Genomic DNA, 15338 nt, shown 5'->3' on the forward strand with positions numbered 1-15338 from the left:
AGAACATAACATTGGCGATAGCACCAAAAAAAAATTGTACCAAAGGAAGAAGGGTTAAGTGGAAGAATATTTTGTGCCTTGTTTATACAACACAATCAATTCATAAATGTGCTCAGACTTGATTTTTGACATTGCTAAGTAATAAAAGTTGGCACTAAAACGAAGACTCATTCATGAAATGTGGACTCGGATATCTACTCAATTACATAATAATAATTCCAATTGTCCGGAAGATATATATCAATGCGAGTAAATACATGCATATTTATAAGGGTGTTATTATTTCAAATGGGTCACACTGTATATACAAAGTCACCCTTCGCCCCAAGCGACGGTACAGCCAAGTATGGCTTATAATTTATAATAAGCAGAGGGTTGTCTAAGTGCAGCAGTTTAGTTGAGGATTATCTTTGCAGAATGAGTGACTGTTGAATAGCATTCGAATCCATCCCTAAAATCCCTGCCCTAGCTTTACAGTTCGCGCCTCTGGCGTTGCAACTTTTTTTTTGAACAATCAAGTCGGCTGTGGTTTGATATTTTGATTTACTGAACCGCCGTTGTGAGGCGGCGTGGAAGTTAAATCTTCGAAAAAAATGATATAGACAAAATGGTTTAGACTTTGGCGGCTGAGGTTTTCAGTGTCCTTGTTTTTCGAGTTTGAAAGCCGTGGATTTTTGGAATTTCTTCCTGACGTTTCCCTGGCGTTTCCCTGTTGTCCGATGACTACCTTTTAGGCTTCGTGAAGCGTATTTATGCCTTGTCAGGTAATCAGTTGTATTTGTACCTGCATAAGTACCTGCATTTGTACCTGTACTTGTACCTGCACCTGAACCTGGAACATTAACAATCGTGCTGCCTGTTTTCCTGTTCGTTATTCTCGAATTCCTTAAAATGGGGTTCCAAATTTTCCGTGTGTTTGTGGATCTCTATTGCCTCCCGTACCAGTCAGCTTTGGTATCCCTGGTTGGGGGCAATTAATTCTGTGTTTTCAAAGAAAATTATGTGTTCTCCTTCACTAAGTGCGTGTTCTGCCACAGCTGACTTTCTGTTTAGCCTAGTCTGCAGTTCCTTTTATGCTCTTTCAGTCTTGTAGTGTCTTTGTAGAGATCCATAAACACACGGAAAATTTCAACAGAAAAGAAGAAGCGGTGAACCTCAATCGAATATGGAACCCCATTTTAAGGAATTCGAGAATAACGAACAGAATGACAACAGACAGCGAGATTGTTAATGTTCCAGGTTCAAAAACAGGTACAGGTACAAGTACAGATAGATAGATAGATAGATAGATAAATATTCTTTATTCGTTCATGTGTACAATACATAATACCCAAACGGGTGTAGAATACGTCAATAATAAAAATAAGTTTGAAAATAAAATAAAAGAGTGGATGAGAAAACTCGTAGGTGGAAATATAATAGCTTATAAACTAAACTTACATATTAAAAGGATGTTTTTACCTATGGAGAAAAACATTTTATAAGTTGTACAATTATATAGGACTGTCTTCTGTATTAATACAGACTGTCTTTTGTATTAATAACTGCTTAAGTTGATGCTTCACTTTATTAATTGGCATTTTCTTCAGATTATCAGACACATTATTGAAAATGTTTATGGTTTATGGTTCGCATAGGTTCTTAGGCAGATTGATATCTCTGTCTTGGGCCTTCGACTGAAAGCATCTGCACCAGAACCGGAAGGTGTACCAACAATTATCTGCTTTCAATATGTCCTTCTCCTTTTTAGGTAGCTCAGCCTTTAAAAATGCTTATTCTCAATTCGATGTATAAAATTATCAAAATATGTGATTACCTGGATGAGAATTACGATTGTTATTATCTTAATTATACATCCAAGTGGTTATAGCATTTGAAAGATGAAGTTCTGATGCGTAATAATAGTCCTGTTTATTTTGCTTATCCCTTCATGCGTTCAAATCAGTATTGATTGTGATAGAAATATCTCTTACAAAAATAACGAAGCTTTAAGGGAGGGAATTTTGCTTTCAAAACATCGTTACACCTTTGTTGAAAACTATTATTAGCACAAAACCAACAAAAAACAGAAAAATCTTTATCTTTTTCAGAAAACTGTTTGTGTTTATATCAGTATGTTGAGATAAAAATCGACTATGTTGTAGAAATGTTCTGTTATCAGGCATCGACAACCTTTACGTTGAGCTGATGAACATGATGACGACGTAGTCAAAAATGTGTTTGGTTAAAATCGGGCGTCAACTTATAAGTCACAAAATGAATAATTGCAAACTCAAACTGTTATTCTTGTTTATGGTTTGTTTTGTGGTTGGTGTTATATATTGTACGAGAATTGGGTTTAACCGAGGTGAGTTGGATAGCATCATGGAAGCTAGTGAGTATCTAATATCTACATTTTAAGGTCCAGAATGTAATAATTGATTTTTTAAATACAAATTTTTGATGAGACGTACTGAATGAATGAAAAAAATGGAATGTTTTTCTGAGATAACGCATTAATCAGGACTAGATATGTGGGTGATATCCTCGTTGGGTTTGACGGTTTGACGAGATAGTAAATCAATTCCTGAACTTTTCACGATAAAATAAAATTCACAAAAGAAATTGAATTGAACAATATCATTAACGTTCTCGAACTCATTATTACCAAAATCAATGATGAAGTTTAATTTTTGATTTTTAACGCGCTTTTATTAGCATCACTTGTATGTTTGTACTTTGGCTGATGACTTTTAATAAGTTTGAAATTAGAATGAATCTATTCACAAAAAAATTAATTTTGTTGTTTTATTAGATCCACTTAGTAACTAACAGCTACATCCACCAATTTATAGTAAGAATAATTCACGGAACATGTTATTCAAAGCAAAACCCAGAAGAGATAAATGGAAAAAATCAGGAATATATAGACTAGAATGAGTATATATTTCATGGCTCATAGTCACGTATACTGGTTGGAGTGGGGCCCTACGAACACCAGAGAGATTATCCAAATTAGATTCCTGAAGTTGATTTTAGAAAAACCCCACCGATATCCTACAAATATTTTATTCAAAGAATGTGAGATATTGGATCTCAGGCAACTATATTTTTTGAATGTTATATTAAAATATCAAAGACACCATTATGCTGTTCCATAGATTAGCAAATCTGTTTGTCAGCGATCATTTTTTTATATAACACCGCGGGCGTTCAATTTCATTCCTGACCATATTAAAGAAATAGTGAACACGTTTGAAAATAAGGTAAAACGATTCATATACGAAACACAAAGAGCCAAATGTAATGAGATCGTTGAACCAAATTTCTCCAACTGATCCATTTTATTTTATTTATACACGCCTTTTTGATTTTTCATGCACGGTTCAATTTTTATTTTCATAACTATATCTTATTCAAAAATGTTTGTACTTTTGAAATGATCTTATTAATGTGTTTGCCTTTTTTTTAAGTATTCTGCTATTGCCATTTTTTAGCGTATTCCTTTATTTGTGGTGTTCTTTTATTGGACTGAATATTTTTTCTTTTTATGAAGTTAAAGTCATTTCATCTCGAAAGAAGTGTTTGCTCACTTATCGAGTAGGTATCATTTATGAAATAAGAATGTATTTTATGTATACATTCTCTCTCTTTTCATTAATAAATGACATTATTATTATTTTCCTGTTCTGTTTCCTGTTCAGGACTCGAATATGAAACATTCCGTCTCGATCTTGTATAGAGATTGTTACTGTATATCAATAACCATACAGCTGATAGGAAAACAAAACTATATAGTCCATGTAGAGAAATCATTTATCAATCCAGTGCTCCGAGAGAATCATCAAATAAAAAGAAATGTGTCATGTGTTATTCAAAATTTAATTATCAGTCGTTGGAAAGCTGAACCGATAAAGATATGTACGAGATTAACGCAGCCAAAAATGTATTAGATATCAGAAGACAACTTAGAAACCACACATTACGTATTTGAAGTCAGAAGATGTTGCAACTTCTGCCATATTCTCTTCTGTATCTTTTCATACTTGGTTTTGTGTTTGGTGTTGGAGCATATACGGAAATCAACCCCAACCAAGGCGAAAGTGATGATAATATTGAAGAACCTAGTGAGTATTTTACACATATCGAATCCCAGAGGATAACTGCGGATTCGCATCTTAGTCGTGGGGATTCATCCTTCATTGAATTTGATTACAAAATAAATATAAACTAGTTATCTCATACCAGTGAGTGGAAATTCTACCTTGATCAATTTCTTATCATTTGTTTGCGTATTAATATATCATTATTGAGCTTATATCAGTGTCCGTATCACACATCAGTGTATCAATATAGATTCATAACAATATAACATATATTTATAAAAGTAAGCATATGTACATCCCTTCATCTATGATATTATACAATAAACATGCAATCTTTAACAAATATGGCCAATTCATTGAAGGTATATTTAAAAAGGTTAGTAAAAATTGAAAATTTAACATTTCCACATCAATAGTGATGACCACTTCATCCTTGTCGTATGGTGAAACCATAATTGAATTGTAATTAGTCTGTGCAGTTACGCTCACTTCCAAAAATGAATCCAAAGTAGTATTTACTACTGATGATAATCAATTTTTTTTAAATGCATTTTCCGTTATCATATTTCTTCAACATTGTGATATCTTATATAGTTTTTTCATTTGTTAAGACCGGTTTCGATTTGTTAAGCCATTTTCAAGTAAACAGCTTGAACTTGAAAAAGCTCTTACAAATTGAAACCGTTCGTAACAAATAAAAGACAGTAAAAATCGGACAAAAGTTAATTTCTTCATCCTATGTTCAATATGAAATTCTACAAAATAAATAGGTCATCAATCAAACAACTGATATCTAATCTTTTAGTTCAGACTTGGAAAGTTCAAATGTAATGAATAGTTCAATCTTGATAGAATAGAACGTCATTTTTAGTGGAGTTCATAAAAATCAACGGGTTCAATACAGAATTATTAAGAATTGGTGAGACCAAGTCAACGAAAAGCAGACGCTTTTTATTACACGCTTTATATTATCTTCACCTGTATGTATGTATGTTTGTTTGTATGTATGTTTGTTTGTAACTCTCAAGCTTGGGATCTGTATTGACAGAATTATCGGCATTATTGCTTGATCTATTCGGGGGCAGATGGCGCTGTAGGTAACTCCATTGATATTTCTTGATCTATTCACGGGCAGATGACGCTGTACGTAATTATCAATTATTGCTTGAGTTATTCGCGGGCAGATGGCGCTGTACGTAATTATCAATTACTGCTTGAGCTATTCTCGGGCAGATGCCGCTATACGTAACCTCGTTGATAGGTTGTTCAAAAGAAAATCAAAATGAAAAACATATTTTAAGAATCATAAGTGTTAGCGGAATTTTGTACTACAGATGAAGTATTTAAATATTGAAAATTACCCGTGATTCAGTACAGAGAAAGGTTTTGAACGAAACAGAAGATACATTTTAAAATCTAATTCGATTATTTGAAAGGAAACCAGAATATGGATTTCAACAATGAAAACTTTATCGTAAATTGTACACCTAAAAATTCAGTTACTCAAATATTTCAAAAAATCGAAAAATAAGAATTAAGGTGCTTGACATAAATATCAAATCAAAAGATTGATTTGAAAAATAAAATTATTCACTGAAAACATATTTTTAGTCCATTAATATTTTGAATGATCATTTATGGTATTAGTATATGATGATGATGTTCCGGTAGACACGTATTATTTTGTCCAAAACTCATAAAATTTCTGAGGGTGTGCCAAATTTTATTTGTCTGGGAGGTACTCAGTTTGTTTGAAAAATAAGCCTTTTTATCTCTTTTCATAGCTAAGGTTACCATATTCCTCATTTGCTTGTAATGATTAAAATCAGTTGATATTCCTGATTTTTTGAACAACATTTATCCCTTATCTCTATTCTTCATCATGAGTTCAGTTGTATCTGTGAGCCAAGGAGCATATGGTTTGGTGATTCTGTAAGTAACAAATGGTGCATGTATATCTAAGAGTTTGGTGATGTTATCGACAAAAAAATCAACTTTGTTGTCTATATCATTCAGTTCATAAATTATTTTCCATGGTATTGATTTCAGATGTGAATGAAATAAAGGATAGTTCAAATGTTTGAAGTCTCTAGTAGTAACGAAACATGATGTGGAAAATCTAGTTTTCAATTTTATTGTAGCAAAAACAAGTTCATGATCACTCACCTCTGGTACATGTTTCACTCCTATATCCGCTGCAATATCTTCATCACTTGCTAGTACATAGTCTATTGATGTCGGTTTTTCTATCATTTGTTTTAGCCCCAGAAATGTAAAGGTATCGTTTGCAATCTCTGAGCTTCTGCTATTACAATCAAGCAGATCGATATTAAAATCACCCAGACAAAAAACTTCATCAACAGTTGTAATGAATATTGAGTCTTCAGTTTCAAATTTGTTAAAAAAATCCGAATAATTTTGTTGTGGAGGTCTGTATATGACTCCAATACCAAAAATATTCAACTTCAGTTTGACTTTGATCCGAATTTGCTCAATGTCATTCGATGTTTGAATTATTGATGTTTCCAATCCGTCTCTAACGTAAATATCAACTTTCCCACCCCAGCATGGAAAAATTTAAACCCATAAATATTGACATTGTCATTGGTAATAGACCTATTCAGCCAAGTTTCACGAACACCAAGAATATCGATGCCAGCCAATAACATCAGATTACTCAAATTATTGATGTGTGGAAGAAGAGATCTTACATTCAAATGAGCACATTTGATTTTTTTATCGAACATAACAATTAAGAAAATGTAATATTTCGACCTATTTAATATAGACAAGCGATGAAAATGGTATCAATCACAATAAATCATTTAGAATTTAAAAGAGTGTAATTCCAGTAATGTTCTTCAACAAAAAAATAAAAATAGAAAGAAAATTCAATTTGAGTTCCCACAAAAAAATTAAAATATTATATACCCTGTATTTTGAGATGCAGTTCACTGTAACAAGTTCAAACAGAAATTATTGATTTTATTTAAAGAAATTTTTCCGTAATATAATCACGAAAGAGAAGAAAAAAAAAAGTCTTCTGTATTAGCCGCTCCCTAGAAAGTCTTATAACTATAATTCATGTGCGTTGATTGGCATAGCTTACTGCTTGTTCAGGGCCTACACTTGGAAGGTCATCTTCACTTGTGATTAGTGACCTTATATTATTGATATTGGCATAGACATTACCTCTCCAAGTCCAGCAATTTTTCACACTTGCACTTTCACTTTCTCGCACTTTATTAAGTAAATCACGATTTTCCGGAAAAAGCATTTCACTCATTGAGATACCCCGGATGTCAACTATATCACTTCAAGGTATGACTTTCACGGTTATAATATATTCATTCAATTTTCCACTCATTCCAATCACTTACTTCAATAGTTAATGGGCCAACGATGTTTGAACAAACTCATTACTAATAACAAAAAATAATTATTAGTTACTTTGTCTAAAATATTTTCAGTATTTCAGATTCATATTGGACTTATCAGTGCAGCAACTCTGTATGCCACAGAAGTAGAGTTGAAGCCAAAATAATGACTCTGGAAACATGTAACATGATGTGTGGTACGCCTTCCCTGTGGCCCTTGCCCAGATCAATGAATATCACGAGCAAAACTTCATCCACGATTGATATAAACAAGATGGTAACTAGATTCCATGCTCCGGTTGCAGTGAAAACGGATCTGAAAAAGGCATTCAGAATATTCAAACGCAATTTGATATGTCTGAAAAACAATTATATTGAAGCTCCAGCTAGAGAGGTTCAGGTTATAATATTTGTTGCAAATGACGTAAGGAAATTGAAACTCTCAACAGATGAAAGCTACAGTCTCAAAGTGAAATACGATGGCGAGGATAGCATTTTGGCAAATATCTCTGCTTCAACCTACTTTGGTGCCAGACATGCCCTGGAAACCTTGAGCCAACTAATTTGGTTGGATACCGATAACGACCATCTCAAAATCCTCCATGATGTTGATATCGAAGACGGGCCAGAATTCCCATACAGAGGTATCATGATCGACACAGCGAGAAACTATTTTGCTATCGACAGCCTTCGGAAGGTTGTAGATGGGATGGCTGCTACGAAACTGAACGTTCTCCATTTGCATTTGACAGACGCTGTTAGTTTTCCAATAGTTCTTCCTACCATTCCGGAATTGGCGAAGTATGGGGCCTATGGACCGGATAAGATTTATACTGCGGAAGATATAAAAGGTGAGAATCCGGCAAAAAATATCGTAACGTTACCTTTAATAAATCTGAATAGATACTTCTCCTAAAAAAATATTACATGTTATCAAAATCTCATAATAAGAAGGATTCATTACCTGGATTCTCTATTGAAGACCTATTAATTTTGTGTGTCACAAATATTGGTGTTACACCCAAATTCACTTGACTGCATTAACATTTCCGGATTTTATATCATTTCTACAAACATCTGGATTCTTCTTTCGATATCATTTCAAGAGAGCTTCCCAAATTTCTGCTAATGCGGTAGTTGGTTTTGGAAACTGGTCAATCCACCATCGCATCCATAAAAACTTGGCAAGCAAACCACCAACAGCTGGTTCCACTTATGTTTCGCTTGCTTTCACGCAGTGATTGTCATTGAGTATTTCTCTTGGTTTTTTACAGTGTATAAACGGCTAAGCGCTCCATGCGCACGTTGACAGACATGAATATCTTGTGCTGGAACCAGATGAGCCTACGTATTATCGCGGGCAGACTAAGCCTGACGTACTAGACATCGCGCTCCTCAGAAACGTCTCTCTGACTAGCGAAATTTACATTCTGTCGGAGCTGGATTCCGATCATAATCCAGTAATTCTGCTATTGGGCGATGACCTCCCTTCCCCTGATTATCGCATGAAATATAAGACGAACTGGGGTACTCGACTCTCCCGACGAACTCGACGCAGCAGTCGATCGTTTCAAGCTTTCCGTGAATGATGCGTTTCGAGCGGCCACCTCCAGGGAGAAGTGTCCGCTGAGGAGCTATAATGAGTTTCCCCCTCTTATCAAAGCCTTGATACGAGAGAGAAATCGCCTGAGAAGGCTCTACCAGCGAACCCTTTTCCCAGGGGATAAAATTGCGGCAAATAAGATGGCCAACCAAGTCAAACAGGCCATCACTGATCATCGAAACGAAAGGTGGGAAGAGTTTTTGGAATTCTTCGAACCTGGGAGTGACGAGCTTTGGCGAGTCACTCGCAGGCTCAAGAGGAAGAAGACTGCTCTCTCACCCATTCACGGAGAGGGCGGAGTGTGCTACTCCCCCGCCAACAAAGCGTTAGCCTTTGCTGATACAATGGAACGTCAGTTTCAGCTTAACGTTGACGACGACATCGACCGCGATATGCTGTTGGAAGACCGGGTTCACCGAATCCTCAGGGAAGATGATGACGACGACATCCGTCCAGCGTCTAAGGAAGAGCAAACGCCAAGAAAGCCCCGGGGATCGACTCAATAACTAACAAGTTGTTGAAGAGGCTCCCAGACAATTGCGTCGAATGCTTACTAAATATCATAAATAGTTCGTTGGCCCTCAGACACTTCACCACAAGGTGGAAGCATGCGATCGTCGTCATGATCTCAAAACAGGGTCAGAACCCGCTGTTCCCACAGAACTATCGCCCGATCAGTCTATTCTCGTCGGCGGCTAAGATGGCTGAAAGAGTTGTTCTCCAAAGGCTCAACGAAGAGTTGAGGACCGAAATGTTCTGCATGATGAACAATTTGGCTTTAGGAGAGAATACTCCACTGAGTTACAGGCTCTAAGGCTGGTCGAAAACAACACCAAAGAGCCTAATTCCAACAAAAAAGTACACATTGTGCTACTTGACATCTCGAAGGCCTTCGACCGTGTTTGGCACGAAGGTCTTCTGCACAAAGTAAACGAGTTCGACCTGCTTCGGGGCCTCATCTGGTAGATTGGGTCTTTCCTGAAAGACAGGACATTCCACGTTAGAGTAGAGGGATCTCTGTCTGATTACAGAAAGATCCTTGCTGGAGTGCCACAGGGGGTCGTGCTCTCTCCGACGTTACACTTTACACCAGTGACCTTCCAAGGCCCTAGCGTGTGAATATATCTCTGTACGACGATGACACGGCTCTCCTCTCATCTTCCATGGGTCGACAGCTCGGCATCGTCTACATGCAACGTGCATTGGACGACCTCGAGCGCTGGTACCTTGATTGGAAGATCCGAGTGAACCCGGAAAAGACTCAGGCGATAACCATCTGAAGACTGAAATCTTCTCCGGCCTAAATGTGACAATCTCTGGAAGGGAGATTGACTGGCAATCTCTCTTCCGAACATAATGAGCGTCAAATCGAAGATCGAGGGTCGGATAGCTAGTCTGTACCCTCTGATCAACAGGAAATCAAAAATGAGTTTAAAGAACGAAATTGCCATCTACAATACAATGTTCAAGCCTGTTAGCATGTATGCTTCAGGCGTCTAGGGACAAGCGGCTACGAATAATATCTCCACCCTGGAGAGATTACAAAACCAGTTAATGAGGATGATTGTGAATGCTCCTTGGTTCGTGCGGAATGAAGCCATCCGCAAAGATTTGCAGCTGCCTTCCATTCGGCAGTTCATTTAGTCGAGGAATCGGCGAGTTTTTGGTAGCGCGGAAACTCACGAAAATCCGTTAGTTAGGGAAGCTATAGATTATGCTGTCGACGTCCCCTCTCGATATAGAAGGCCCCGACACTTTGTCGAATGAAGCCCTAATTTCCCCCGTTAACGGACGAATAGATTTTTCATCCATCCCACCCCAGCCAGGTAGGGGTACCCCGTGAAGGGTGGTGATGTGTGAGGACATCATCCCGCCAACATCCCCTCAGTCATGAACCCATTTGTCACAAGTCATTGAGATCCTCACTTGGCACCATCATACACAAAATGAAAAACCAGTGACCTCCGAACTTTATATCATTTGTATATTGAAACCATTGATGCAATACATTGAATATGAGTGGCTAAAAGAGCAATATTAGATTATCTGATGTTTTGACACAATTATGTCGCTGGAATTACAAAAGCTGCTTCTCATAACCTTGGAAAACTGTTCCAAACCAGAAAACTGTACACACCTCAACAACAACTTGCTCCACAAACCTCAGATCAGCCCTTCTTTGGATTATTGTTCTCATGTATGGAACTTCGCCTTTAAGCATACCCTGAAGATGCTGGATTCCATCCAGAAAAGAGTCATTCGCCTGATTGGAGACGCGAACATCATTTAAAACCTTGATAGTCAGAAACATCGAAGAAAGGTTGGAGTTTTGTCTCTATATTATAGATTTATTCACTGTTTAAGAACTCTTCTATCTGGAGAACTGCGTTAATGTTGAATAAACTTCCTGAAAAGGTTTTTCCAAATGAATTTGATATCCAGCGATTCAAATCCAACGTGAATTGCTACTTTCGCACAGGCACAGCGCCTAAATATTCCTATAGTGCTTGGGTATTGTGATTGAAAAAAAAAACTTGACGAAAACATCATTAACATACCTTCACCATATCTTTGGATCCTGATAACCTTCCTTTCCTTAGGTCGAACAAATGTTTGTTTCTGATATTGTCTATTGCTTTCAGATCTGATAGAATATGCGAGAATAAGGGGAATCAGAACAATTCTAGAAGTGGATGCACCAGGTCATGTTAACGAAGGTTGGAATCGGCTCAACAAAAGAAACGGAAAGCTAATAATATGCGGAGAAACCGAGGTCACCAGTGGCCAACTCAATCCTGACAACCCAAACACACTGAAAATATTACGAACCATTTACGAAGACCTCTTTGAACTTGGTACCGATGCCGAAATGTTCCATATTGGTGGAGATGAAGTAGATATGAACTGTTACGCACAGACAGAGGCTGCTAAAAAGTTCAAAGACATTAATCAGTTCTGGATGAATCTCACGAAAGACATCTTCGAAGCAGTGGTTGAGGCACATGCCGATGGGACTCTACAAAACTTGATAATATGGTCCAGCCCCTTGACTGATCAATACCTGAGTCAGTTGAACTACAGCAAAAATGTCGTGGTACAGTTTTGGTATGGTAACCCTTACTCTATGATACAGAATGGGAACAAAATTATTTTCTCAACAGTTGGAAATTGGTACCTAGACTGTGGATTTGGATCATGGAGACCCCAAAGCCAAGATGGATCCTGTGATCCATACACTCCGTGGCAGACTTTCTACAAGTACAGACCCTGGTGGCTATATGCTGTTCCTGAAGGTTAATCCACATATAACTTGATTCGAACTACTGGTTTCAAAATTGTAGATCGAAAGACATTTCAACCTTGTCATTTCAACCACACGAAATTTCTACCAAGGATACTACAACCGAAATTCTTCAACCGCTCAAAATGCAATTACAGAAAGTAATGACTTCGAAAACACTATTATAACACTCGTATGTATATAGTAGGGAGGGTGGGTGTATACCCTCATCAGCACTTAGGCCACATGTGACCCATTTTACATCCTTCCGAGGAGTACATCCTATCGTCCACCCTGTCCTTTTCAGGAAGGTGGACAGGTTACTAGGAAACTCGCCGAACACACACTCTCATTGGTAACCTTGAGGTATCTCACGGCGGCTCCGCGTAGGTTTTGGAAGGTGCAGCGACAATACTGTCCTTGCGCGGCTTTATCAACCTCCCTGGGGTTCCCCTAATGGAGGTTTTCAAGTGAGGGCGCTTTCCTGCAGGGGCAGCCGGTTCCCTGCCTTTATTCACGGCGGAGATCTTGGCGCCTTTGCTGTTGGAGGTGGAGTGGGGGAAGAGGAGGGTGCACGTATAGTTGCTGAGACTCCTACCTCTTTCGCACTCTTTCTCCTTTTGGCCACGGCGCCGCAAATGCGCCGCCTTGGTGTTGGACCACAAGGTGATCTGCTATGTCCAGCCTCATTCCGAGCGGTAGATCGGGGTGGACACCGCCATAGATTGAGGTGAGTACTTCTGTCCAGCCTCGGGATTGGTTTTTGTTGTGCCTGTTTGTTTGTTTCATATATGTGTGTCTCCACGAGTAACAAGGGAATAGTTGGTAACCTCTGGCAGCGCCCCGCATTACCAGAGGAAGGCTGATTACAATGAGGTTTCGCCCAGTTTCCCAAGGGGATCATTCTTAACCGCATATCACCCCGCGGTCATTCAGCTGTCGGCACGATTCCTTACACCTTAGCTTGGGTAGGCTGGTCCACGGTGGGATGTTTCGCAAAGGCTTCTGGAGAGTTTAAGTTTTCATCAGCCTACTTATTTCTGCCATTGACCAGGAGTCTGGCAATCCCGTCCGTAAGGTCACATATTGGCTTCCCGGACAGGGCCCCCAGTCCCCCTGGCCGTTCCCCTATCAGTCACCTGGGGACGCGCCCAATAGATAGATAGATACTATAATACTTATTGAAAATTTAAGTGAAATCCCTGATGCCGGATATATTAAATATTTGAGTTTTTGTACATTTTTCTACGTTTGCCAACAATATTCAACTCAGTATTCAATTATGTTATTGTTGTTTCCGTAATAACTGCTCAATTTTCATAACATTCAGAAAACGGGCTACTGAAGTATGATAAACACGGATTTTTCCATTGAAGGCATTATGTCAACTCTCCAATCCAATGTTTGTCCATACTAGCCTACCCAGGATATCCGAATAACAGTACCTCCATCTATGTCCTCTCTGCGTAATGAAGCAAAGGTTCCAATTCAACTTCATGTTCTTCATAAAATTGAGATTTTACCAATTCATCAAACGACTGATGAACATCATGGACAGGTACAAAGGCAAGTACCATTAACATCCTGGCCAGAAAGGTCAGAAACCAAAATATTTTATAATATAGTATTTCCAATACCAATTGGAACAGCACAGAGAAGGAATTCCCGCCTCGACATAAGTGTCGGTTCATCTTCAAAGAGGAAGATCCTCTTCCTCTTTGAAGATGATCACTTGGTGATCGAAACACGTGTCGAGGTGTTAAAAATGACGATTTGGTGTTGGAAAAAAAATTCCAGTAATATTAATTACTACACCAAAGGTTCCAAACAGTGCGTCATAAGCATTACTTTTGATAACTGTTTGTAGTGAAACGACTAACGTTATCGATCACCAATAAACAATATAAGCGCGGGAAATTCAAAAACTAGGAAGGCACCACGTAGACTATAAGTTGAACTGCCGAGGTTGGTCGAAATGTCGGTTGAACTGTCGTCGGCTGAATTGACAAGGTTGAACTGACGATATTGTAATCCCCGCGGTTGACAAGTCGTGTCACCTATCTTTGGTATTATAGCAAAATAAAAACTATCTCGCGATAAAATGAATTCAAGCGACCTCACAAACCTTACATAATCAATGAATTCATTCTCGATGCATTTGTTGCTCACTGTCAGTCCTAACATGTAACATTCACAAAGAAACATTGCTATCCACATTCAAGCAAACTAATATTATTATAATTGTTATAGAACAGACTTTAGGGGGAGAAGCGTGTTTGTGGACGGAACAAGTGGATGAAGCTACTTTAGAAACAAGACTTTGGCCCAGAGCTGCAGCCTTTGCTGAACGAGTCTGGAGTGATCCTGCCGGTATTGAGTTTGACAGCTACGACGTTTCGACAAGAATATCCGCCCATAGAGATCGGCTGATATCGAGAGGATTCGAAGTCGCCGCGATATGGCCCTTGTGGTGTACACAAAATCCAGGACGATGTTAGCTCTCAGATTTGGAATACGTTCTTTTTTGAGTTTTATGTTCGGGTTATCGATTGAGCTGTTTGTAGTCAGTAGAAAAAAGAGAGAGAGAGAGATAGAAAGAAAGAAATATATTACTTTTGGCAGAGTAACGATTTGATTCTCTGAGTTATTGGTTATTGCTGAAAAAAAATTATGATAATTTGATTCGAAAAATTAGGATTTTATTGGTGATTTTGTTTTTGAATTTCTGCTATTGAAAACTACAAAAATATCTATGAGAAAAGGTAATCTACTCATATGAATTTATTCAAAATAAATCATTCAAGGAGTTTTTTTAGTTTTTTAATGTCAATGGAATTTTTTAAGCACAATCACTACAGAAAAATTCTCAAGGTACTCTAAGAGCGGTGCCTATGCGTAAACAGCGATTCACATTGGATTTGTATCGCTGGAGATTGAATCTATTTGGAAAGGCGATCTCAAGAAGTTCATTCCACATAAACGCAGCAGTTCTC

At 37.9% G+C, this 15338-nt stretch overlaps 1 protein-coding gene across 7 annotated transcripts; it reads left to right on the forward strand.

Moving 5' to 3' along the window:
- Positions 1-2145: 2145 nt before the first annotated feature.
- Nag3 (beta-N-acetylglucosaminidase NAG3) lies at positions 2146-15152 on the forward strand. 7 transcript variants are annotated; one of them, XM_023167049.2, is made up of 4 exons: positions 2146-2374; positions 7564-8313; positions 11708-12358; positions 14596-15152. In XM_023167049.2, exons 1-4 carry the CDS (start codon positions 2215-2217, stop codon positions 14841-14843), a joined length of 1809 nt encoding a protein of 602 aa, XP_023022817.2. In that variant the 5' UTR covers positions 2146-2214; the 3' UTR covers positions 14844-15152. The 7 variants fall into 7 exon arrangements, with proteins under 7 accessions (XP_023022817.2, XP_023022824.2, XP_023022843.2 ...); XM_023167056.2 differs by having other exon boundaries at positions 2146-2347; XM_023167075.2 differs by having other exon boundaries at positions 2147-2374; positions 7556-8313.
- Positions 15153-15338: the final 186 nt, after the last annotated feature.

Source organism: Leptinotarsa decemlineata, unplaced genomic scaffold (genome assembly GCF_025532065.1).
Source record: "Leptinotarsa decemlineata unplaced genomic scaffold, Ldec_3_MD MMD2_P_RNA_scaffold_5, whole genome shotgun sequence".
NCBI lineage: Eukaryota > Metazoa > Arthropoda > Insecta > Coleoptera > Chrysomelidae > Leptinotarsa > Leptinotarsa decemlineata.

Coding starts and splice junctions, on each gene's coding strand:
- Nag3 (XM_023167049.2), top strand. CDS start 2,215: ATGTGTTTGGTTAAAATCGGGCGTCAACTTATAAGTCACAAAATGAAT. Junction 2,375..7,563: donor GGATAGCATCATGGAAGCTA/GTGAGTATCTAA, acceptor TCAGTATTTCAG/ATTCATATTGGACTTATCAG. Junction 12,359..14,595: donor GCTATATGCTGTTCCTGAAG/GTTAATCCACAT, acceptor TAATTGTTATAG/AACAGACTTTAGGGGGAGAA.